The sequence below is a fragment of the Helianthus annuus genome, chromosome 17 (genome assembly GCF_002127325.2).
Source record: "Helianthus annuus cultivar XRQ/B chromosome 17, HanXRQr2.0-SUNRISE, whole genome shotgun sequence".
NCBI classification, from domain to species: Eukaryota; Viridiplantae; Streptophyta; class Magnoliopsida; order Asterales; family Asteraceae; genus Helianthus; species Helianthus annuus.
In genome coordinates, this window is record NC_035449.2 from 24633841 (window position 1) to 24660200 (window position 26360).

Genomic DNA, 26360 nt, shown 5'->3' on the forward strand with positions numbered 1-26360 from the left:
AACTTGTTAAAACTAGAAGTAAAATATGATTTTTGAACTAGTAAACATATATAAAGATCATACCAAAACCCTACATGATTATGAGTTCATCTTGTTAAGTTATGTTATAAATCTCATATGTTTTTATTAAGAAAAATATGATAAGATTAGTGGTGATTTTATAAGAAAAAGATATGTTTTTATTAAACATGGCAAAGTCCATATTTCTAATAAAATATGGCCATGTTTTCTTAAAAATCATAAGTTATAAAAACTATTATTTTTGACAAAATCTTTATTATATTAAAAAGATTTTAAAGAATAGTTTTTATAAAAGCAAAGTTTGATATAAATATATATTTTTGAGAAAATATATATTTAGTTAACTTAACAACTTATGTGCTATGTGTTATTTGTTTTTATTAGTTATATTTATGATAACTAGGAACTTGAATACAATGATACAAATGAACACAATGTACATTTCGACTAAAGTCTTGCAAGACTACATTTAAATACACCTTATAAACAACTTACGGACATTCCGAGTCTTCGAACACAACTTATGGTCAAAACGGACGACGGATGAATCTATAAACATATCGCCATTCCGAGGAGTTACTACGACGTTTAAGCGATCTTTCGACACGAATACATACAAATCACCGACAACGATATCTGGATGTTTTGAAACTTATAAAAACTATTGTGTATTCTTTTAACTAAAAAGCCTATACTTAGTAATTTTTATAAAAATGAAAGAATATATCTTTAACAAATGAGCTTATTTTATAACAAATGGACTATTTTACAAATGGGCTTATTTATAACAAATGGGCTATTTTACAAATGGGCTTATCATCCTAATTGGGCTTAACATAAATACATGGGCTAAGCCCAATATCAAGACTCATGGGCTAAGCCCAAAACCAAACATATGGGCCAAGGCCCAATAACATTAAGCCCAATAACATTTGGGCCCAACACTATTTAGGCCCAACACTATTTAGGCCCAACACTATTGAGGCCCAACACTATTGAGGCCCAACACTATTGAGGCCCAACACTATTTAGGCCCAATACTATTGAGGCCCAACACTATTTAGGCCCAACACTATTTGAGCCCAAATAACATAAATTCTTGGGCTAAGCCCAATGACATATAATTGGTAAAAATCACAATTATACAATTTACTTATACAAAGACACGAAATTAAGAAGACAAGACCCGATGATACAACTCACGAGATACAAGATTACATATATATATATATATATATATATATATATATATATATATATATATATTTGGTGAAATATATATATAACAGTTTAACAATTCATACATCTAATACACAGTTCAACGAACAATAAAGACATGCAAGTCTTACACATATTTAAGACACAAGACTTGTACTCAAGTCATTTACAAAGACCGAAGTGTCTAACAAATATAAGAACATTTGTAGGTCGCAACCTTGTTCAAGACGACCACGCGTAAGATCACAAACACTTATCATTCACGGACGCAATACTGTGAGTTCATGTCCCCTATTCAGTTAAATATTTTACAACTTTACAACTATCGGGGAAAATACATGTTTAACGTATGTTAAAGTTAGGGAATGAAACACCTTAGATCATGTGCGAATTAGGGTTATACATCTAAGCACCATTAATCCAGTTTGGACCTAGGTACATGTGGTTAGATTTAATGGGTTTTGGCGAGCCCCACTCTTGGTCGTGGACCCATACAGAAGAGTGCTTTTGTGTCCTAGTCGATAGGAGTCGACATAAAAATCGTCTAGGGTTGGATTGCTTCCTTTTTCGTCACACATATTAATGTCCTTGAAAAACATTAATGATCAACGATATTATTGACGCTTTACATACTACAACTTACATTTTAAATACATCTTTTACAACTAAAATGCATGAATTCGCCAACTTTTGTTGATGTTTTCCAAACTTAACATGTATTTCAGGGAATTAATGGACCATGTCGGGATTCATAGTCAAGATAACAAGTACCGGAACTCCATGCCATCTTTTGGAGGGTTTACCTATTATATTCCGCCTCCTTGCGGCGATATGATGGTTTAAACCTTAGTAGTTTATTTTCATTTTGATGTATGAAATAATAACACTTTACTTTTATGTTAATGGTTTGTAACTGAAACACTAAACTCGTGATGTAATGTTTTGAAACACTTATGTAATGGCAATGGAGTATGTTTTATTCATATAGTTTGTTCATGTACGTCGATATTTATGCAATGAAAACCATACAGATCACACCTCGCACTTCCGCTATGAGCGGGTGTGACAAAAACATGGTGGATACGCCGCTGGTACTTCCTATATATAAGTGTTTTAGCCGTATTAGCAGACTTTCGTGGAAAAAGGCCATGTGTGGTGGCTTAATGTTAGTTAAAATTTGTTGTGTCATTTAATCTAATCAAATCGCACATTCCCATCGCTTGCAATGCATCGATCGTCGCCTATCGCTTGACGGTTGTCGCTATCGCTCGTCGCCTATCGCTTATCGCTTTACACTTGTCGCCGCCGTCTTCGCTTATTATGTCAGTTTTGTGCTATCAATTATCGGTTACCGCTTATCGCTTGTCGCACTCGCTCGTGTCACTAAACTGAGTTCGAAAACGACTTCATCGCTCAGTTTGCTCAATCTTACTCCTAAAACTTGGTCCGACCCCTTTTCACTTGGACCGAGTTACCGGAATCTATCAGTACTATGTCGGCACACGTGACACTGCCTCACGGGACGGAAGCCATATGGCTAAAGCATGGTGGATACGCCGCTAGTACTTCCTATATATAAATGTTTTAGCCATATTGTCGAACTTTCGTGGGAAGGTGCCATGCGGGGTGTACTTTAAATTTAATACTTCTGACATTATTTAAACCTTTGTGTAAACAAAGCTTTTTCTTACAAAACTTTTTCTAAAATTTAATCAAAACCTTTGTACAAAAACAAGATTTTCTTGTAACGATTCAAGTGAATGCCACGTGACGAGAAAATTTCGTAAAACGAGTTTAATCACCCTAAAATCTTTTAACAACCTAACAAGATCCTTCTCATAGTACTGGTGTGAACATCGATACAGTTTAACGCCGCACTGTGGAAAGATTTTCATAAACAAGTTTTCTCCAAGCCTTTTCGAATTAATCAACTTTTCGAGAATACAAAACACTTTGGATCGCCTTTCATGTGATACCACCTTTTTGTATACGAAACGTCTTACTCGCCGCCATCGCTCAGACTTCGCAACGCTCTCTCTCATCAATCTTCAATCGACCTCCCGCTCTCGCTCGTCGAAATTCAATTGATCCCTCGCTTATATTAACGTTTTAATCACTACTCCCACTCTCATCAACCCTCGCGACCCTTCTTGTGGATTAATTTCGGGACGAAATTTCCTGAAGCAGGGGAGACTGTAACAACCCGCACGTTCGTGCGTGGTTACTACTCGTTATACTCGTTACGCCTAGCACCAAGAGATTCGGATCATAATGGAGCTATATCGCATACATCGCTACTTCGCAGTATTTTCGCATATTACGCTTACTTTATCGCTATAATACATCACATCGCACATACTAACACTCACGATGAAGTGGAGTGAGGACCTATTCTACCCTCCTCGATAGCCGTGATATGTCGCAACGCAAACTTTGAAATGTGGATATTTATACGACCCTTTGTGACTAACTATAACAAATATATAATATAGAAATGTGTGAACAAACCATTGCAATGCTCAACAAGCAAAATGAAACATCGAAACGCAATTCGCCGAAGACCACCGATCGAATGACCACTCGATCGAATGGCCATCCGATCGGGTGACCATCCGATCGGGTTGCCATCCGATCGGGTTGCCATCCGATCGGGTTGCCATCCGATCGGGTTGCCATCCGATCCATGGCACTCCATCACCTTCTCCCCTCTTCACCTATAAATAGCACTTGTCACATCACTTGAACAGTGATGTGACAACTCTCGTTCGACCAGCACGCTTTTGGACCTTTTCCTCTCGATTCCTCACGATTCTTGTAAGTTTTCAACTCAAATCTTGTACTTCTTTCATCTACACACACTTCTTCATCTTTTTCACCTTTGAATCTCAACTTTTAACCGTGAAATCAACAGATTTGAGGTGTCCTAGGGTGATGTCATCATGGAGTTCTTATGAACTTCAAGTTTTGATCTCATTCCACCAAGAATAACTCGGATCTGAATGATTTCCACATGACTTCACAACGATTTCGCATAGATCTAAACATTTTTAAGTTAAAAGGATTGAAAGAAGTTTTTCCAACTTTCTTTCAACTCTTTTACACTCAATGCACTCAAAACCGATAGAATCGGAGCTCGTTCTGATCTTCTACTCATTCTTAGTGAAGAGTTGGTTTAAGATCTGATTTCTATCTAAGAGACAACTGATCGCGGGTTAAACATGAACAACCATCACGAACAGTTAACTGATTGTACTAGGGTGATTCCTGCTCAATCGGATAACTTGGGTCATGATGGGGTTTCTGTTGTTTAGTGCGCTGTCATACCGTCTCGAGCAAACCGCAAAACTTTTCAAAATAATCAAGTCAAGACGATCAGATTCGTTGGGGCGGATTGCCGTCCGATCAGATTACTATCCGATCGGATTGCCATCCGATCGAACTGCAATCCGATCGGATTGCACTTGAACTCCCATACTTAGTCAACTTTTCAAAGACCAACTGATTGTTGAACGGATTGCCGTCTGATCGAACGACCATCCGGTTGGTTGACATTCAACTTCAACACTTAATCATCTTCACAATCTTCAAAGATCATCAGTAACTATCGGATTGCTATCCGATCGAGTGACAATCCTGCTGTGGACTTGTTCTCACTAAGTGTCCTGCCAATCGGATCGCTATCCGATTGAACGTCCGTTCAATTGACGACCTGAAAGGTAGAGATACTTCTCTGTTTTCAAAATGCTACAATGAAAACTTCAAAGCCATCATACACAAACACATCCTTACCAAACGAATGTCAATCCAATCGAATGGCCATCCCATCGGATAGCCATCCGATCGGATTACCATTCGACTCTTGGTTCACCCGCCATCGTTTAACGCACTTTTCAACGCTTACGCTATCAATCTATAATCAGGCTAACTCAGACGCGCTTCCTTTAATCCAACCAAGTTGTGTTTACTTGCCGAACACCGACTGTGAGTATACTCGAACCCTTTTTATCGCATTTTGGGTGTAACATACGTTCTTATCAAATCAACTTATCAAAACGAATTATACAATTAAACTGTTTATCACTTGCGAATAACTGTTATGCATATTTACACGTGATGCTAGCTACATACGTGTTAGGACTTATACTCGCAAGGTCCCACCTTAACTAGTATAGTACTTGATGGGGTCTAGTTAGGATGAAATGCAATCGCAATCGCAGCTCGAGTGACTTAGCGGGTAGTATCGGTCTTATATGTTGAGATATCTCGTTTATGTATTTGGTAATTCGCAGCACTTTTAACTATTTACGCTACTCTATCAAACTTGTATACTCACCAATACTTTTGTATTGACGTTGTTTTAACGTATGTTGCAGGTTTAGTCGCAGTCTACAACAAATCAAGCTAGGAAGTCTAGAAGCGCACCTAAAATCTGGGTTGTCGGATTTGTATTGTTTGAGGGAACATGAAATTCGTGACAGCTTATGTGATTGTATTTGTTTATTAGTATGGGATAATGAACACACTAAATATTGTCGCAATTTAGTTGTTATGGAATCTCTTGAGCAATCTGATTCGCCTAATGCCGCGCCCCGATGATTCCGCCATCGGTTGGGGTGACAGGAGCCCTCCCCATAGCGCCCCCCTTTAGCGCCCAGGGGGTGGCTATGGGGCGCTACAGGGCGTTAACGGCGCTTATGTGGCGAGGCGCTTTATACCACACCCCCTGACCTAATAAAACTTGCTACACATATAATCAATGTGCCACTTTCAAATAATCATATTTATGCATTTTACTGGATGAATTTGATCTTAATCACATAATATAATTAATTAAACACGTAAATGCATGGAACTCACAATTATGTGGTTTTACAAATAAAAATAAAGTGAAATAGAAAATTTATAAATTAGGGGAAATCTATAAAAAATTTAACCGAATTTGGGTACAAGATTCAGCAAACAACCTATATTTTTAGCCATGATCCTAAATAGATGATAGATCAATAACAAGTAGGCCCACTTTCTAGCCCATTTTCTTGTATCCTGAAGAATATTATGGCTCAATTGGAATTCTCTTTCATTGATACCTCAATATAAATACAAGATACAATCCCTTATTTTAGGGAATAAATAAATACAAAGATAATAACATGATTATATCTATATTTACACAAGGGATATTCCATTACACCCCCGCAGTCGAAGCAAGAGGTGGGCGAATGTTGAGACTGGAACGGAAATCATCAAATAATACTCGAGGTAAGCCTTTGGTGAAGATGTCAGCAATCTGTAAACGAGTAGGCGTGTGAAGTATCCGTATGGTACCACGTTGAACATGTTCACGCACAAAATGAATATCAAGTTCTATGTGCTTGGTTCGTTGATGCTGAACCGGATTACTAGATAAGTAGATAGCACTTATATTGTCGCAATATACTAAAGTGGCGGTGGAGAGGGGTCGACGTAACTCGAGAAGGAGGTTACGAAGCCAGCAAACTTCAGTAACGACATTGGCGACTGCTTGGTATTATGCTTCAGCGCTGGAGCGAGAAATGGTAGACTGTCGCTTCGATGACCAGGACAGTAGATTTTGTCCCATATAGACACAATATCCTGAGGTAGAGCGACGTGTATCCGGACAGCCCGCCCAATCAGCATCGGTATAAGCCCGGAGAGAGCTAGCCGCACACGGAGATAGAGAAAGACCATATGTTGTTGTGCCGCGTATGTAACGGATAATACGCTTCAATGCCTGCCAGTGTTCAATGTTAGGATTATGCATATGAATACATATTTGTTGAACGGCATAACTGATATCGGGCCTAGTGAATGTGAGATACTGAAGTGCACCCGCAAGGCTACGATATAATGTGGGGTCATCAAACGGAGCGCTAGATTGAGCACCAAGCTTTGGTTTTGTATCAACAGGGGTGGCGACCGGGTTACAAGTAGACATACCCGCAGGGTTGACAATGTCCAAAGCGTAAGAGTGTTGCGAGAGAAACATCTTATTACCGGTACGAGAAACTGTAATACCCAAGAAGTAGCTGAGTGGTCCAAGATCTTTCATGGCAAATTCAGCCGCGAGGCTGCCTATTAGTCTAACACGTAGTGAATCGGATGAAGTGGTGAGAATAATATCATCTACATATATCAATAGATATGCAATGTCACCGCCATGATGATAAGTGAAAAGAGAGTTGTCACATCCGCTTTGTGTGAACCCCATGGATGTAATGAAATCTGTAAATCGTTGGTACCACGCCCTTGGTGCTTGTTTAAGCCCATAAAGTGACTTTTTAAGAAGACACACATGATCAGGATAGTCTCGGTCTCGAAATCCCATCGGTTGATACATGTACACAGTCTCGGTTAGATTTCCATGTAAAAACGCGTTAGTGACATCCAACTGGTGAATAGACCACGACTGTGTTAGGGCCAATGTTAAAACTGTCCGAATCGTAGCCGGTTTAACAACCGGACTAAAAATTTCCCCACAATCAACACCCACCTCCTGATTTCTACCATCACGGACAAGGCGTGCCTTGTACCTCTCGAGTGTACCATCGGACCTGTATTTGTGGCGAAAGAGCCACATACTACGAATGATATGCATGTCAAGATGTCTCGGAACAAGATCCCAAGTCTTGTTTTTAATTAAGGCATTAAATTCGGTATGCATGGCATTAAACCATTCCGGGTTAGACAAGGCATCTTTGGGAGTTTTGGGTATCGGTACGATAGTAGATGTGGAAAGGTTAAAAATTTGTTTCGGTTTATATATACCTGACATAGCACGGGTATGTATGGTACGAGTAGGGGGTAGAGGTGGAGGGTTCGGAATTAGGCCGGGGTTTGGAGGTGGTGAGATGGGGTCGGGTGACGGGTTAGGCAGTGGGGTGTTTGGAGTGGGGGGCGAGTCTTGAGAGGTGGCAGTTAAGGGATCAGGTTGGGCCAATGAGTGAGTATGGGCTGGGGATTGGGCCGGAGGGGAGGTAGGCATGGGGAAGTGGGCTGTAGGGGAAGTGTTGGTGTGGGAGTGAGAGTGGGCCGAAGAAAGGGGCCGTAGGGGAGTGAGGTGTGTGGGTAGTTGACTGAGGAGAAGAGGGTGGGGTGGGATTATGCGATGGGTTAGGAGGGTCAGGTGGGTCATGAGGGAGGCTCGAATGGGTGAGCTGAAAATATGGATTTATATGGTCATCAAGAAATTGATAGGTTGTTGGTGTTTGTTTGTGAGATTTGTGGAATGGGAAAACGGTTTCATCAAAAAGAACGTGTCGATTAATTGTTATTTTTCGGGTCTTTAGATCAAGGCATTTGTATCCACGGTGATTCGAGGGGTAACCAAGAAACACACAAGGGTAGGAACGGTAGGCTAGTTTGTGAATAGTTGTGTGAGGAATAAGGGGATAGCAAATGTACCCGAACACACGAAGGTGTTCATAGGTGGGAAGACAGTGATATAGACGTTGGGTGGGGGTTTGAAAATTATGAATTTTGGTGGGTATAATATTTAAAAGGTAGGTAGCGGTTTCGAGGGCATGATGCCAAAAATTGGTTGGTATGGATGAGTGAGCCAATAAGGTACGTATAAGGTTATTGATTGTTCGTATTTTTCGTTCGGCTTTAACATTTTGTGAGGACGTATGAGGGCACGAAAAACGGAAGTGCATGCCTTGGTTTTTGCAAAAAGTTTGAAATTGGTGGTTTGCATACTCCCGTCCGTTATCACATTGGAATTGTTTGATTTTGGTGCCAAATTGGGTTTGAATAAAAGTATTAAAGGTTGTGAACATTGTAAAAACATCGGATTTGTGAGCAATGGGGCATGTCCATAAAAAAATAGTGTAATCATCCAAGAATAATACATAATAACGATGACCCCCGTTAGAAAGGATGGGGGATGTCCAAACATCACTATGAATAATATCAAATGGTTTAAGGGTACTGGTATTAGATGCAATAAACGGAAGTCTGGTGTGTTTTCTAAAAATACACGAAGTGCAAACATTATTATTTAAAGATCCACAAGAAATTGAATGAGAAGTTTTTAAATTTTGTAAATTTGCTGGGCCTGGGTGACCAAGTCTTTGATGCCAAATGTCTTGAGATATAGCAGCGTAAGTGGAAGCATTAGTGAGATTGGTGATGTTGGACGGGTTGAGAGTGTAGAGATCCCCCGAGTTATTGCACCGTAGGATGGGTTTCCTGGTCCAGAGGTCCTTCACAGTAAAACCAAATGGATCAAATTCAACAGATAATTGATTATCAGTTGTAAAACGACGAACATATATAAGGTTTTTAACTAGGTTAGGTGCGTATAAGACATTATTGAGTTTAAAAGGTGGCAAAGGTGGGGGAAGGGTGATGTTGCCTTGTCCGTGTACCGGAATGGTTGTGCCATTGCCAACAATGATGTTGCGAATAATGCCAGAATTAAAAATAGATTGGAACTTATCAAATTGAGGAGACATCGTACCTGACGCACCGGTGTCCATGGTCCATGATGAATCATTGTTGTGCAGCGCTAAGTTGTAGAGTGCTTGAGCAATATCGGCCGGGGAATAGCCAGTCATGTAGTTCTGGGCCGCAGGTTGATCAGCTGGCTTTGGGCCTAAAATTCCTTGGGCCGAGTTCGGCTGTGGTGAAGGAGTAACATGGGATGGGCTAGGATTAGAGGGATATGGGCAAGGAGGGGGAGCCCATTGGGCCCAAGTTTGTGCGGACTGTTGAGAGGGATAACCGGCCCACGTTTGTGGTGGAGGGGGCGGCCAGAAGTATGGCGGGTAATAGTTGGGCTATTAGTTGCGTCCACGGCCGTAGGATGATCGGCCGCGGCCACGACCTCGACCATGGCCTCAGCCGCGACCACGTTCGGAGGAGTTATCAAACCAGATATAAGTGCGAGTGTCGGTTTGAGCACGAGCGGGTTGATCCGTGGAGGCATGAAGAGCGGTTCCGGCTGACTGAGCCGACAACTTGGCTTGAGCGTTTTTCCGTTCTTCAACTTGGCAAAGACGAGATCTTGTTTTGAAAAAATCCGGAAGCGGCTGTGTCTGCGGTAATATGAGTGAGATGTTCTCGTATTGATCCGTTAATCCAGTGAGTATTTGTAGAACAAGCTGGTTCTCGGAGACAGTCGACCCGAGACTGGTAAGTTGGTCATGAAGCAGTTTCATGTGTTGACAATATTCGGTCATGGTAGAGAATTGCTCAAGACGGGCGTTGAAAATTTTGTTTTGTATGGTGATGGTGCGGGCCGCTTGATTGTCGAGAAAGAGATTCTTGAGTCGACACCAAGCGTCATATGCAGTGGTATTAGTGATCATAATCGTGTGCATGAGGTCCTGAGAGATGGTAGCATAGATCCATTGTAGAACAATGGAGTCTATGCGTTCCCATGACTCAAGATAGGCATGCTTGGGAGGTTGTTCTTTGTCTTTATCTTTTGCTGTTTCGGTTGAAGAAGATGTGGCAGTGACACGGGGTTTCAAGTGGTCCAACACATCATAGGCTTTGCGATGGAGAATGAATAGCTCAGCCCATGTGTTGTAGTGTTCGGTTTGGCTATCAAGAATCAAAGGAATAAAATTCTTGATGTTGTTGACGGTGACCACCGGGTGAATGGGTGTGTGAGACATGACCGGCCGATGAGAGAGAGGCCGGACGAAGAAAGAAAAAAAACGGCGAGAGAGGCCGGACGAAGAAAGAGAACGGCGAGAGAGGGGGGGGGGCGAAAAAAGTAAGGTTAGGCTCTTGATACCATGAATAATATTATGGCTCAATTGGAATTCTCTTTCATTGATACCTCAATATAAATACAAGATACAATCCCTTATTTTACGGAATAAATAAATACAGAGATAATAACATGATCATATCTATATTTACATAAGGGATATTCCATTATATCAAATTGCTATATACGCATTTAATTTGACTTTTAAGAGGTAAAATGTCTGCAGTTTACGGACTACATCTGCAGACATCTGTAGAAGAAGAGATGGATCAAACCTCAACAGTTTGCAAGAAGAATGTTGTTTGTTTTTTTAACGTACACAAACTTCTAAAATAAACAGGTGGTGGTCTACAGACGGTGGTGGTGGGTGGTGGTGGTGATGATGATGGTAGACGGTGGTAGTGGGTGGGTGGGTGGGTGGTGGTGGTGATGGTGGTAGACGATGGTGGTGGGTGGTGGTGGTGATGGACGGTAGTGGGTGGTGGACGGTGGTGGTGGTGGTGATGGACGGTAGTGGGTGGTGGTGATGGATGGTGGTGGTGAGTGGTGGTGTTTAACCCTCTGCAGACCTTTGAAGATCTTAGAAGTGGTTGGGATAAGTCTGCACCAAGAAGAGCTCGCGCAGATGTTTTTAATGAAACGTCTTCGGAAAAACAAATAGTCTGCGCGTGACAATGTCTGCGCGTCGTCTGCGCGACGCAGACAGAAGAGCCTGCGCAGAACTTTTCAGAAAAAAAAAACAAACTTAAATCATATATCAACAGTAATTAACCCGGCAGTAGATTATCAAAAAAGATATAGCAAACCCCAAACATAAAAGGATAAAGTGAAGTTCAATTCCAATTAATTTGCATGTAATCATGCAAGGTAATGATACATTAAAGATCAATGCACTTATCAAGATTGTCACATATCTTGGACAAATTTAATAGTAACACAGTTCAAATTCAATAGTAAAACAGGTCACAAATTATAGTATTAAAAATGCAACTCTTAAGTTTCAAGCTTTCCCTTCCATTTTAAGACTCTCAAGAAGAATGGTCTTCATTTTAGCAATCAGTTCTTGCATCTGTTCTCTTGAATGTAGAGGTGCGGGGTAAACACAAGCGCAGTCCAACTGTCCATCTCTTACGGTATCAAAAAGACCAATAGATGGACCTATTCCGTGAGCTGAGGCGCACCCAATATAGTCATCTAGTCCAAGTTCACGTTCATGGTCGCTAGAGTTCTCAGTTATGGGATCTTCGAAGGCGCTTACCAATGAAGATCTCAAGGAAGATGAAGGTGTTAAACTAGGATTTTCTATGGCTTTGGACATGAGAAAGTTCAAGTCAGCCATGTCTGAGAAATGCTTACTGTTGTTCTTTGAGTTTTCAAAAGTCATGTACACTTTAGTTGCCAAGTACCATAGGGTTTCTTCTCCTTTCACTTCTTGACTAGTTGAGATTGCGGAGTGATAAAAACCTAAAAGACGTTGCATTTCAACAAATTTCTTATCTTTTCGAAAAATTTTAAGATCACAAAAGTTGAATAATGCATTTTGCACTTTCTGTTATCGTAAAAAAACTATGTTCTGTCAAGCTAGAAGACACTCCTATGTATGAAAGGTTTTATAACCTAAACTTTTTAACTTAGATTCTTACATATTTTATTGTTGAATTATGTGTCATGTGTGATACACAATTGATTTTTTCTTGATGATATTTCTGAAGTCTTTTAATATGAAAAAATAAAACTAAAATCACACCAAAAAGCATAAAACGTATCAAACTTAAAACTTTTCATTAATATGGAATAATGGATTTTAATAATCTCAGTTATTATCCGTTGGTCGGCAATGATCTCAACTTCAAAATTTCTTACTGGCGGTCCCATCTTTTCACATATTGGCCTTCAATTGACCCTGACTAACAGAACCCTAACGTTGTTAGCCTCCGGTCGCCGGAAAAACGTTTTTGGCCGGGAAACTCCACTTTGGCTGGAAAGCTCAACCTTTTCGCCTCAAACCTCTTTGTAACCTTATTACGCACCTTTAGGAACCTTTTCTAGTAAAAAACCCCAATTATTAAGGTCGCCGGAAAAACTCAATTTTCGCCGGAAAACTCAACTTTTTAGCCGCAAAACTCAAAGTTTTCGTCCCAAATCTGTTTGTAACCATAAATCGGACCTTTAGGAACCTTTTTCCGACCAAAAACGTTTTTCCAGCGACCGAAGACTAACGGCGTTAGCAGTGGCGGACCCAAGAATTTTTCCATGGGGGTGCGGAACATTTTTAAAAATTTTAGGCCCCTAGGTATATATGTAAAAAATCTGTTCGTATCGGGTCGGGTCATGTAAAACAAACGAACATCAAACTAAATTTATATAATCATCAAAAACATGTCAAACCTTGTTACAAACATAATTAAAATGTCGACGCCCTACGGGTTTTCATTTTTTTGAAAATCTATCCAAAATATCATCTAAAACTAATTTCTTAAGCAATTCTTTCTCTATATAACATAAGTTCATCGCTCCATAACATAATGTTTTGGGCTTTAATTATTTTGTTGTAGTTTGAAATATTGTTGGGTTTGGTTAATGGGCTAAGACTTAGTGGGCTAGCTAGTTAGGAATTATAAGTGGGTAAATGTATGAGTATTTGGGTTTAGTTAGTTAGGTATTAAAAGTTTTATAATTTAGGTAATATTTTTTTTTTTTTAAAAATAAGAGTTTACTAAAAAAATTTAAAATATAAATTGATAACACTTTTTACCTAAGGGGTGCGGTCGAAAAATTCCAAGGGGTGCGGACGAGATTTTCGGCGGAACTTAGCATTAAATTTTTTTTCCCCGGGGGTGCGCCCGCCCACCTTGGGTTGGGCTTGGGTCCGCCCTTGGGCGTTAGGGTTCTGTTAGTCAGGGTCCATTGAAGGACAATATATGAAAAGATGGGACCGCCAGTGGTAATTTTTAAAGTTGGAACAGTTGCCGACCAACAGTCAATAGCTGGGATTACTAAAATCTATTATTCCTAAATATTAATGTCCAACAACCCGTCGAGAATTCATGTCTCTCATTCAATGAAAAGTTTTCTGCGTAAATTAATTTCAAACAGTTGAAGTCAGTTCATTAAAAGCAACCATATGCTTGTTCTTACAATGTTCGACAAACATATGTAAAGGTATTTATTGAAGAGCTTGTGAAGACTAGTCGTGTGCCACTTTTGGTACAATACTGTCGAGTTTTAAACGGTTATTAGGTTGAGTGGTGTGGTATAAAGCCTCTAGGGGCTTTATAATGCCTCGTCAGCATCAAGTATGCGCCACATAAGCGAGTGGCTTTATCGTTAACTTACACGGTGTGAGATAATGCTCCTTTAAAGCCCTCTTTAAACAATATAAAAGAAAAAGGAAATCAAAAAAAAGGAAAATCTGATTGGTGGGAAAGAATGGGCTTACATGCATAATCCTTTGGCACTCGTTAAATATAAAAGAAAAAGGAAATCAAAAAAAGAAAAATCTGATTGGTGGGAAAGAATGGGCCTACATGCATAATCCTTTGGCACTCGTTAAAGAGATGGAGCCCCTTCCATAGCGCCTAGGAAATGGGGAGAGGGGTGTCATGGAGGCTGATTTGGCAGGGGCGAGAGACCACACTGGGTGGCCTTACTATCTATTTAGTTTATAGCTATGGGCATCATCTAATAACGATTAGTTTAAGGGATTTTTAGTTACAGATGATCTATGTCGAAACCCCAAAATTCCTTTATAATTAATGTAAACTTGTATGATTTTAATATGCTTACAAATTTATTTATGTATCGATGTAGTAATTTATTTTTACATAGTGTTTTAATTTTCTTTTACATAAAACACTATGTGGCATAATACGTATTTATCAAAATCAACTTACCAAATTCATGGGTGGATAGAGATGGTTGGAGATATGGGCGACAATCATTTAGGAAGACCACTCCATACTTCTTTCGATTGCTGTTACTAGGGCGTCGCTTGGAGGAATAGGCTGCAAGTAATGTAGCAGCAACCAAAGCTCCGCACAATTTAATTCCTCTTAACTTGCATCCCTGTCAAATGGACAACTATGTAAAATTAGAAAGCAATATAATTAAGTCGTGGGGAAAGTAACCCAATAATTAGGTTTAGTGGCGCTCACACTATTATTTTTCTCTCTTACACACTCACAACCTTTTAATCTCCTTAAAAACAATTCTCTTTGTCTCTCCTTTGTCCTTTAGCGCCTCACATACTCATTCTTAGGCTGGTTGTTGTGGGGTGGTGCCCTGTGCCACCTCATCCAATACCAGCACCAAACACCAAAACATGATGGTTAAAGGGGGTGCTAAAGGGGGAGGCATCCTATTAACACAAAAGGTGGTGGGGTCTACTACCATCCACTAATCACATGCACACAAATACAAACACATTAATTATTTTTCTTTTATTTAATTTTTTAGTTAAGCCACAACAAACGTTGTTAAAGTTTGGATTAGTTAAAGCCCACTGCCTACGTGACAGTGGCGTGACATAGCGTTAGTACACCTTTTAGTTAAACCACAACATATAGCCTTGTCCACATATGAATTTCATAACCCTCTCTCTTCTTCACTTCACCGTCTATCTCCTACAGAAATACCCAAGAATGAAGTATTGTGGATGATCTTAAGGAAAACCACGTGCTTGACCCACATTTGTACAATTTACAATTGTGGGTTACCACAATTATAAATACTCTTATCGGCCAAGTACACGCTACCCTACCGACCAAGAACCACATGCAAAAAAACATAGTTGAAGTTCGCACAACCTGGGTGCTACAACACCAAGAAATATCGAAACACTAAAAATATTTAAACACTTATTCCAAATTAAAGTTAAGCCTCATCGGAGCGTCCAAATAAGGGTGTTTTTACCCATTTTTAGTTACATATAGAAAAGGAACTGTTGAGGTGGAGGAAAGAGATTGTGAATTAGTTTTTGTTGAAAAACGAGTAAAAATGGTGGTGTGAGAAGGGGAAAGAAGAGAAATGAGAGATCTAGATCAAGTGGTGGAGGGCTTGCATTTCTCTTGAGAGATGCAGGTTCGACTCCCACTTGGTGCAGAGTGAGGCACTGGTGGGCAATGATAGGAGACCCAGGGAAACCTGGGTTGGATCCTTGAGCCAAACGGGTTTTACCGGTACTTTCACTGTCGTGCCTACGGGCGGGTGGGTTACCGGGTTTTCCCCGGAATTGGTGGTGGACTCGGGTTACTCTCGGAGTACTCCGTTTGTCCAGTGGGTGCCCCGAGAGTGCTCGGGATTGAGTTTGTTGGCCGTTCAAAAAAAAAAAAGAGATAAATATTGAGCAAGAGAGAAAAACTCTCTCATTGGTTAGGCATTTGCCATGTGACACCAAAAAACACACCCATTGCAGGTGCTTTAATGTCACAACATTATCCTTCTAGTTAATAGTACCCCTTAGACTAGTGGGTATGGGGGCCGGCTTGGCCCGGCGCCGGACCCCCACACCGCCCCCCTGGTCCGGCTTCCATCAACATCGGCCACCCACAGCCGGGTGGGCCGAGCCTCATTCAAAAAATCCGACCGTTATTAAACGGCTAGTTTAATAAAAAAAAAAAAAATCAATTTCCTTTTAAATAAATACCATAATCCCACACCTTTTTTAAACCAATTTCTCTCATTCTACTCCCATTCTTCTCCATTTCTCATCCTTTTTTATAAAAAAAACTCTATATTTTTTATACCATTCTCTCCCAAACATGAATCCATTCAACCCAAACAACCCCAACCCGAACAACCCCAACCCGAATAATCCAAATCCGAACCAACCTAATTTTTTTTCTAGTCCCGCTTACACTCCGACTATGGATCCTTCGTGGGGGGCTTCGCCATTTCCGTTTTCGGGTTTCCAACAAACACCCAACGCCTTCTCACAAATGTCTCAACTACAACAAGTTCAACAATATCAAGCGCTCCAACAAATCATGCAACGCAACACGTTTGAACAACTACAATCCCAATCGCAACCCCCGGTTCAACTTGAAGATGATGATGAAGAAGTCGTCCCCGAATCACCACCGCAAGAGCTCACGCGCAAAAAAAAGAAAGGTAAGGGAAAGATGGTTGAACCCGAAACCGCGCAAAAACCGAGAGCAAAGGCGAGGCAATGGACGAAAGTAGAAGAGGAGGCGCTAGCTATGGCGTTTACTAAGGCCTCTAATTGCCCGATAGTCGGTATAATTTTTTTTTTTTTCGGTTTCTATTTTTTTTATAAAATTTAATTTTTTTTTTACTAATGCACTATTTTTAAAATTTTAGGAAACAACCAAACGGGTAGTAGTTTTTGGAAGAAGACAACGGATAGGTTTAACGCGATTATGGAGCATGGGGAGGCTCGTGATGTCGAAGCCGTCTCGGGCAAGTGGCGTAAAATGATCAAGGTCATCAACAACTTTAACGCGATTTATAACCAAATTTACCTTAATCCTCCAAGCGGGAGTAACGAGCAAGATATTCTTAACCTTGCTATCGCCAAGTGGGACTCCCAAAATCCAACGCCTTTCCCGCACTTCCGAGCATGGAACGTTGTAAGGAAAGATCAAAAATGGAAGCCGGTTCCAAATGAGGTCGCAACGGCCAAACGCACTAAAACTTCCGAGTCCGGAAGCTATAGTGCGGGAGGCTCCACCGCTCGATGTCAAATTGACATAAACGACGACCCGGAAGATGACGAGGATGCGTTGCCCATTCACGAGTCGGAACGTCCCACCGGGAGGGACAAAGCAAAAAAAGAAGCGGCCGCAAAGCGAAAAGTGTCCGGCTCGAGTGGAGGTGGCGGCTCGAGTGGAGGAAGAGGCGAGAAGGCATCGTAAAAAATGGACGACTTGATAAACGAATTCCGTTCGTTCAAAGAGTTCGCGACCGAAAAGTATAGTCACAAGAAAACCGTGTCGTCCGACTATGCTCGAGCGGAAGATTTTAGGATTATGCGGTTGGATCTCGACTCGGTTCCGGAGGATGAACGTGAGGTTTATCGGAGGATGAAGGAAGAGGTGAAAAAAAAATGGACGTCGTAGGCATTAGGAAACGTAATTTTTTTTTATTTTTTATTTTCGGTTTCTTTTTTATTTTTTAGGAAATGTAATTTTTTTTTTTTTCGGTTTCTTTTTTTTTAGGGAATGTAATTTTTTTTTTTATGGAATGAAATTATTTATGTTGTTTGATGTGGTGTTTTTTAAATTTTATAAACTTTTAATTACCTTGGTTATTAAATTAAACAATAGAAAATTATAAAATAATGAGGTGGGGCCCCATCCTCCATCCCCCTCCATCCCTCATTTGGCTCATCCCCCACGAGCCGTCTACGTGGCGCCTACGTGGAGGCTCATCCCCGTGGGGATGAGCCAAACCATACCCACTAGTCTTAATGATTCATCGCTCTTTATACGGAACCCTTTTTACACTTGTCACATCCATGATGTGCAACAATTTATTGAAAAAATTAGGCTAATGGGTGTGGTCATGATAACCATGACCCTTCACATAGGCGTCATGTCACTCACCTTTAATCCACTATCCAAAACCATTACCTTAAGAGTGTGGTCATAACCCAAACCACTATCCCCTTTATTTTTTTTAATATATTTTTGTCTCAAAAGGTGACCCTTGGTAATCTGGTTTAATCCATGCCAATCACCATGAATCATTGAGAGAGGTGGTGTAGTATTCCATTCGTGTTCCTACGTGGCAAATCATGTTCCAACCATGACCCCCACACCCTTTGGCCTTAGAGCATCCCGATAATGAGGGAGTGAAAAACGACATGTTGGCATGTGACTACGGATGAGCACGGTACCCGTTCGATATCGAACCGGTACGGTACCAGTATTTATCGGTGTTTTACCTGTAAATAGCAGTACCGATACCGAAAAACGGGAAAAGTGGGTATCGGACTACCGGTACCGAATATACCCAATTCGATACCCGATACCAAATGCTCATCCCTACGTGTGACGCACCTTTCTCTTTCTTCCTTCACTCACATACCAAATTTTCATCTAAATAACCACATCCTCTCCCCCCCCCCCCCCCCATAATATGGGTTTTGCATTCATACCGAATAACTAAACTACATTCTTATCTCCTCTATATATGCAACTACTCTCTTTCCTCCATGACTTCTAAAACGTCTAAAAATACATTTATTGTGGTGCTCTTATATTAGGCCACTTGGTATACTCTAACATCCATAGGTGTTAATCCTAGTAGGAATCCGTTAACACTTGTTATACCGTTCCTGAAGGGTGTTAAGAGGTATTAAAAGTTTCACATGTTAAGAAGTTAACTAGGAGAGAGAGTGAGGGAATCAAGCATTGCAAACTTTATACACAAACAACATGCTATATATATATGTATTTTAATTAATTTAAGGGGCATTAATGTGGGGTTAAACCATTTCCTTGTTTTGAGGTGAAGTGAAAGAGAGTCAAGTAGGTGATGTGACGCCTACGTGTAGTTAAGGGGCGTGAAAGTATACCCCATAGCCTTATATCATCCTTCTAATACACAAGGTTGAGGTGTTAAAAAACATATTGAAATATTAACCCTTACCCTTAATTAGGACTATGATAAATTAACAATTTTTTGTTGGATAAAAAAATGAAAATTGTTCAATTAAAAACCGCCTTTTTATAATGGCGAACTAACATACTCCTATATACCCTAATTTGCTCACAGTGGGAATGTGAGATCAGAACCCTTAGCAATTTAGAGCGACTACACCTTAATATACACATTGGTACTATCAGGCTACAACCCTAATTTGCTCATAGTTGGACTAGAACCTTTACATAGATTTGAACCCATACTACTTTGTGAAGATCAAACACCATATCACTAGATCATTAGGTTGATGTTAACCAACTTTCATCAACCACATATAAATAGTTGCGTACATACATGTTCTTTGGTGGGTAATTTTTAACCTATGAAAGTTCGTTTTGGTTGAAGAAAAAAAAAACTTTTTTACCTATGGATCATTTATATTTTGCAGGTTTTACTCTTTATTACTACATTTACTTTCATGTTTCCAAAAAAAAAAAAAAAAAAAAAAAAAAAAAACGAACCAGAATTTTGACTAGATAAGTTAAAAGCTAGACTTAATGACTTTTTCTTCAGAAATGGTGGTTGCAATTTTAATGAAAATTGATAATGGTTTATAAATGCAATATTCATTACATTATAAATTGCAGGTAGAGAAAACTAACAAGTACATAAGTTAGGCATATGAAATCATGAAAGTACCTAAAACTGTTATGTATATATTTATTAGGGAGGCGATTTACTATGAACAGACAAATTAGCTATGTTGCACTCTTGCCATGTGGATGTAGCATTTAAATAATACCATATAAACATGTTATATATTATGTTGTTTATGGTGAATCTAATACATCAAAAAAGCCTGTTTTAGCGGCGGAGCTTAATCAAAAGTTCCACAGGTGCAGAAAGTAATGGGACACAAAACCCTTTTTTTTCTTTAGCGTTATGTTTCGGGTTATATGTCCGTGTTAGTTATTCGATTTGATTCGATTTGATTTGCGCCGGGTCAAACAATAATTACTCCAAATACAATGAAATAATATTCATTCGTTCAAAGGACCTGTTCTTACTCATAAAAAAACTAAATATTGTTTAACAAACAAAAGACCAAAATATTTATAACGATGGGAAAATATGTATAAAGAACTAGAGATTTGAAGGCTTCAAGAAGAACCCCTGAGAACACAGAACATTTTTTCTTCTTCTTTTGAAGTCGAACAACACAGATGGGGCGCCTCTATCCTCACGTATTGTTCTTTTTTTTTTTTGTTTAAATATCTCTCATTCAAGAAAAAAATGAAGACTCAAGTTTCATTTATATAAAAACTAGTTTCAAACTTTTTTTAAACTCACTTCAAATTTAAAAACAATTATAAAAAATTACTAAGAGCCCCGTTCTTCACGTTTTTTTAACTCAATACGAAAATATGTATAAATGTTGTGGACAATAAACTTGGTAGCGGCAGAGAAATTTTAGACAAAATAATTGGCGAGAAGGGACCTATATAATTCTAAAAATTTCAGACAAAAAAATCAGAAAAGTCACACCACTAACTGTTGACGAGGCGGATGCACCTCCTTGCCCCTTAAAAGGTGCACCCATGGATGGTTCAACATATTAAAACCTATATAAGTTTGTAAACTTTCTGTGCATTATTAGTTGTAAGTTGTGCTTTATGAGTTTTTCAAAAAAAAAAAAAAAAAAAAAACTTGATTTTTTAGTTTTAACCCAAAGGTTTGTACCTTTTCTAATTTTAACCCTACATATTTGTTTTTTTAATTTTAACCCAAAACTTTTCATTATTTGCAATTTAACTTCACAACTTTTGTCACTTATACTTTTCATCTTTCACAAATTTTCGTTTTACGTATAGTTCTAAATTTTTCGAGTTAATACGACGCAACGTGCATGTGTGGTTAAACGTTTTTACCTCTATTTTTCAATGTTTGACAGGTTCGTCGCAATACACATATTATAGGTCAAGTCAGTGTTGGTTGTCGATGACGGTTGTGTAACATTAGTACTATTTGACACCGTTTTACGCCCCGCCGCAACGCGGGGTGTGCTTTGGGGGTTTTCAAAGAAAAAATTGTTATGCATATTGTTGTCGTAACGTTGGCTTTGGGGGGTTTCAAAAAAAATGTTTTTTTTTTTTTACTTTTCACCCAAAAGTATTTCAATTTTAACCCAAAACTATTTGTTTTTTTTTACTTTTAACCCAAAATTTTTTATCTTTTGCAATCTATCCTCATAACTTTTTTTACTTTCAACTTTGGTCATTTATAGTTTCCATTTTTCGCAAATTTTTCGCTCTATGCTTGGTTCTAAATTTTGTGACTTAACACATCACAGCTGTGTCTTTGGCTTAACGTTTTTACGTTTCGTTCTAAATTTTGCGAGTTAACACGACGCAACGTGCGTGTGTGGGTGAACGTTTTTACATCGTCTATTTTTATCCCGTTTGACAGGTTTAACATAACGTGTGGGTCGTAGATCGACTTAGTTATAAATAAAGAATCCCCGCCGCATTGCGGCGGGTCGTAATCCTAGTTTATATTACACTGCATGAAACTGAACCCGGCCTATTATTTATTGTGTATAATAAATAATTATTTAAAGAAAACATATTCAAATCATATCTTCTAATGATAATGATAAAAGCGGTGGACGGTTAATCATGCATCATGTGGTGGCATCGATAGCCGAAAGACAAGGGGTACATGCACTAATCGGCCTTTGTCCCGATTGTTGCTGAGTGTTATGTGCCTTATGTCCAAGACTTGATGCAAAACTGCTATCGAGTCGAAGGTCTCACTGGAAGGAACATCTCTATTCCTACGAGGTAGGGGTAAAGTTGTCTACATCTTACCCTCCTCATACGCTACCTAGCTTAACTTTGCTATTGATGGAATTTACTGAGTATAATGACGATGATGATCTTGTAATGATTATGATACAACAATAAACTCTATTTAATACATACTCTCTAATTTATGAATGGAGAGAAAACGATGATACATAGGTATAATAAGAAGATATAATCTTAAAAAAAAAAAGAACCCATAAAACAAGGGCTTTAGCAGTGTGGCAAGAAGCACGATATCAGGCCTATACAGTGACTGGAGTTACACTTGGAGTATGAGAAAGAATAGAAAGAAAATTGTCACCCAAGTGAGTTGATGTGAGTAGAGAGTCCACAATTTGGTGGTTGAGAGAGAGAAGAAAGTAAGAACCTTAAGGCTCTAATACCAACCCTTGTAGAAGTTGGAAATATCAACCCTTACTATATGCACTATGCAGTCATTAAACATACATATTAATTCTAACCACTAACAAGATAGAGTTAGTTAAACTTACAGCCAATAGCTTATGAGTTTCTTCTGCACTCATCTTCAGTCTCACCACCTCTGAACGTCTAGGCGATTTCACATCCTTAAACTTCAAGTTTGTGAGCGTAAGTGAGTTGACCGAGTATGCCACCATGTCCTTCCCATGAGCCCAAAACGTCTTCTTAGCCTTCCCAACAGGAATAAGTTCCTCTATTCCAACGTTACCCTTCTCTTTATACCCTCCCCCCTCCTCCACCATCGCCTCCTTCAACTCCTTAAGCAACGAAACCGCGGTGGTGCGATCGCAGATCCCCGCGTGTAACCTCAACACCAGCACCCATTTCTGGTCAGGTAAGGTGTACACGTTAGCAAACCATAAGTGCAACCCTCCCATGCATGATGAACGGGTTGCAATATCGGTCCACTCGTTAATGTTTATTTCATGCTCTAGGATCGTATGTAGTGGGGACAGGGTTGCATTCGAGTCACGGCTCGTTAGGGTCTTTAGGAGTTCGGATGTTTTCATCTGGTTCATGATGTTGAGACGGATGTGAGGGATTGGAGGGTTCATGATGAAAGAAGTTGAACCTGTTGAGGTGTTTTTGTGTAGCATGTAGTTGAGGATAGGATGGTCATTTTGTAGTTTTTGGAGGGCTTTTTTGAAAAGTGGAATGTTTGGTTCCTTTGAAATTTGGAGAGCTAATGCTGTGATCCCTGTCCCACCAGCCACTGCTTTGCACCAGTTTTGCTCTGTGCCCCCTAACAATCTTGTTTGGCTCTCAGAATGTCTTGGGGCATCACCCATTTCCATGGTTTATGGTGTGAGTATAAAGGTTGGAACAAAGGTTGAAGGAACTGTGTGAGAAAGTAAGCTAAGAGTGGAAGCTACTTATAGGAAGCTATTTTGAACCAAATATCAGAAGTTAGGTTAAATCTTAAATGATAGTAACTCATGTTTTGAACTACTTCCTTATCTTATTATAAGATGGGGGGCCAAAGGTACACCATGTGTTTAGTTGGTTTAGTATATATGCTTTATAGCTTTGATGGCAAATCATTTACCCAAGCCAAAATAAGTTTTATGTAGTGAAAAAGTGTACAACCGACATCACTTTTTTTTTTTTTTAACAACGACTGTCAAGATATCACTTACTTGGTGGTTGGGACTGGGCAACCGCAAGCACGACCGTGAGGCCGGCCCCGGATCAGAACCCACCGGGTTTTTCCACGGAGCGTATAACACCGACTTACGGGACCTCTCCATGTCCACACGGGAAACCATACCGTCGACTGCCACTTAACAGACGTTGCACCACCAAAAGAGCTGAGACTCTCTGACGTAACACACGGTGAGACGAAAAGCCTTGTTGGCTCGGATTCAAACTTGCGACCTCCAAAAGGTGCCTAGTTCTTTTCTTCATTGCCTTTATCACTTCACCAAATGGTGGGGACACAACCGACGCCACTTACAGTAAATTATTGGGATAATCATCAAAATAGGTATGTAGACATCAAAGATTAACAAAATAGGAATTGATTTTCACATTTTTTAGATAGTCAGTAAAAACAACCAATAAGAAGAGGACAAATAAGCAGAGAGGGCTTCTCCCAAACACATACTCTAAAAATCAGCTCCTTCACATCCCATACTCCGATAATCCAATACTTATATATATATATATATATATAGTTGTGAATGATTTAAATTCTCAATGATATCCTGAATTGTAGGAGATATGTATTATAAATTTACAATTTACAAAAGTAGGATACAAGAATGTATAAATTACACAAAGATATTTCTAATATTGAATATTTACAAGTTGTTATCCAACATCCCCCCCCCCCCCAAAGCAAGACGATGGAGTACCCAAACAAAGCAAATAACAAAAATAATTGAATTGAGCACCAGAAGACTTTTGGTGAAAATGTTAGCAACCTGAAGCTTGTTGGAACAAACTTGGTATGCAATTTCCCAGATGCGGCAAGTTCAAGATTAAAGTCATAATCAAGGTCAATGTGTTTGGCTCGTTTGTTAGAAACTAGATTCCGAGTAAAAAGAAAGCACTTTAATTGTCACAAAGGATGGTTGGTCGATTAGGCGGCAAGGCATGAAGTTCGCGCATGAGGTGAGTAATCCAGACAATTTCAGCAATAGTGTTTGTCATTACCCGATATCCAGATTCACAATTAGAGCGAGAAATAGTGGGTTGTTTATGCGCACTCCATGAGATAAGGTTTACGTTTAAGAAACCTTTATGATATCCATAAATAAGTTGATCGACAATTTTCCAAATATCTAGCCCAAGCAGCATCGGAAAAGAAGAGATCTAAGAGTGGGTCTACGATAATAAAGACTAAATGCAAAGGTTCTTTTAAGGTATCGAAGAATCCGCTTCACCTCTTGGTAATGTGAAATTGTAGGAGCATGTAACATAAGAAATGTCAGGTTGAGTAACGGTTATATATTGAAAAGCACCCACAATAGAATGATAGTGAGGGGGACCCGGATACAAATCACCTTCAGAAACAAAAGAAATATTTGTGCTTAAAGGTGTCGAAGCTGGTTTGGAATCCAACATCTTAGCATGTGTAAGTATATCATTAGTGTATTTTGATTAATTTAAAAAGAGCCCATGAGATGTGTAAGTAACTTTAAGCCCAAGAAAGTAGTTAAGCAACCCTAGATCTTTAATGGTAAATATGGTGTTTAGACTAGTGATGAAAGCAGTGAGAACATGATTTTGATTTCCCATCAAGATTAGATCATCCACATAGATTAATAAGCACATGACACAGGAATCTCGTTTAAACACAAAGAGATATGGGTCGGTACGACTACAAACAAAACTGTTGTGAATGAGAAAGTAACTTAGGCGATGAAACCATGCACGAGGGCTTGTTTGAGCCCATATAACACTTTATTTAACTTGCATACATGATTAGAGGATTAGGAGTTGACTGTAGGATCGTGATCTGACCCGAATGAGTCGTTCAGAGGAGTTTTACTCTGTTTCAGGTGCGGAAAACAAGAAACAAAGCTAGAAACAGCTGATTCTTCACTTTAACTACTGATTGTATTGATTAGAATGCAATTACAATCAGTCTTCACATCAGCAGCACTTCGGCGTGGAATACAAGATAATAGCTTACATGACTTCGCTCATGGAGACCTATATATACTATCCTGATTTCGCTCAGAATGACACTTGACCATTTGGAGCGAAATCACCCACATCTGATTTCGCCCGAAATGTCAAGATTACACTTTGGAGCGAAATCTGCTTCTATGAGCGAAATCAGCTGATAAACTCACTAACTCTTCCTATTTTCTCGTAAAACGTGCCCTAATCTATACAATGCAATCTAAGACTCGACACAAGACGAAGTCGACAGATGTATGCACCAACAGACCCCCCCTCAGATGTTGACGAGTCGTTGAGTCTTAGAT

The 26360-nt window shown here is 39.5% G+C and overlaps 3 protein-coding genes across 3 annotated transcripts; 1 reads left to right on the plus strand and 2 right to left on the minus strand.

Moving 5' to 3' along the window:
- Positions 1–10097: 10097 nt before the first annotated feature.
- LOC110923876 lies at positions 10098–10880 on the minus strand. The gene has a single exon (XM_022167931.1). The coding sequence runs from the start codon at positions 10878–10880 to the stop codon at positions 10098–10100; it is 783 nt and encodes a 260-aa protein (XP_022023623.1).
- Positions 10881–11800: 920 nt separating this feature from the next.
- On the minus strand, positions 11801–23779 carry LOC110922157. Its single transcript, XM_022166470.2, has 3 exons — positions 22938–23779; positions 14872–15043; positions 11801–12442 (listed from the first exon to the last, which is right to left on the minus strand). Exons 1-3 carry the CDS (start codon positions 23718–23720, stop codon positions 11979–11981), a joined length of 1419 nt encoding a protein of 472 aa, XP_022022162.1. The 5' UTR covers positions 23721–23779; the 3' UTR covers positions 11801–11978.
- On the plus strand, positions 16450–18087 carry LOC110922158 (glutathione S-transferase T3-like). The gene is made up of 2 exons (XM_022166472.2): positions 16450–17212; positions 17297–18087. Exons 1-2 carry the CDS (start codon positions 16738–16740, stop codon positions 17848–17850), a joined length of 1029 nt encoding a protein of 342 aa, XP_022022164.2. The 5' UTR covers positions 16450–16737; the 3' UTR covers positions 17851–18087.
- Positions 23780–26360: the final 2581 nt, after the last annotated feature.

Coding starts and splice junctions, on each gene's coding strand:
- LOC110923876 (XM_022167931.1), bottom strand. CDS start 10,880: ATGTCTCACACACCCATTCACCCGGTGGTCACCGTCAACAACATCAAG.
- LOC110922158 (XM_022166472.2), top strand. CDS start 16,738: ATGAATCCATTCAACCCAAACAACCCCAACCCGAACAACCCCAACCCG. Junction 17,213..17,296: donor CTCTAATTGCCCGATAGTCG/GTATAATTTTTT, acceptor TTAAAATTTTAG/GAAACAACCAAACGGGTAGT.
- LOC110922157 (XM_022166470.2), bottom strand. CDS start 23,720: ATGGAAATGGGTGATGCCCCAAGACATTCTGAGAGCCAAACAAGATTG. Junction 15,044..22,937: donor AAACTCATAAGCTATTGGCT/GTAAGTTTAACT, acceptor TCCATTTGACAG/GGATGCAAGTTAAGAGGAAT. Junction 12,443..14,871: donor TCTATCCACCCATGAATTTG/GTAAGTTGATTT, acceptor AACGTCTTTTAG/GTTTTTATCACTCCGCAATC.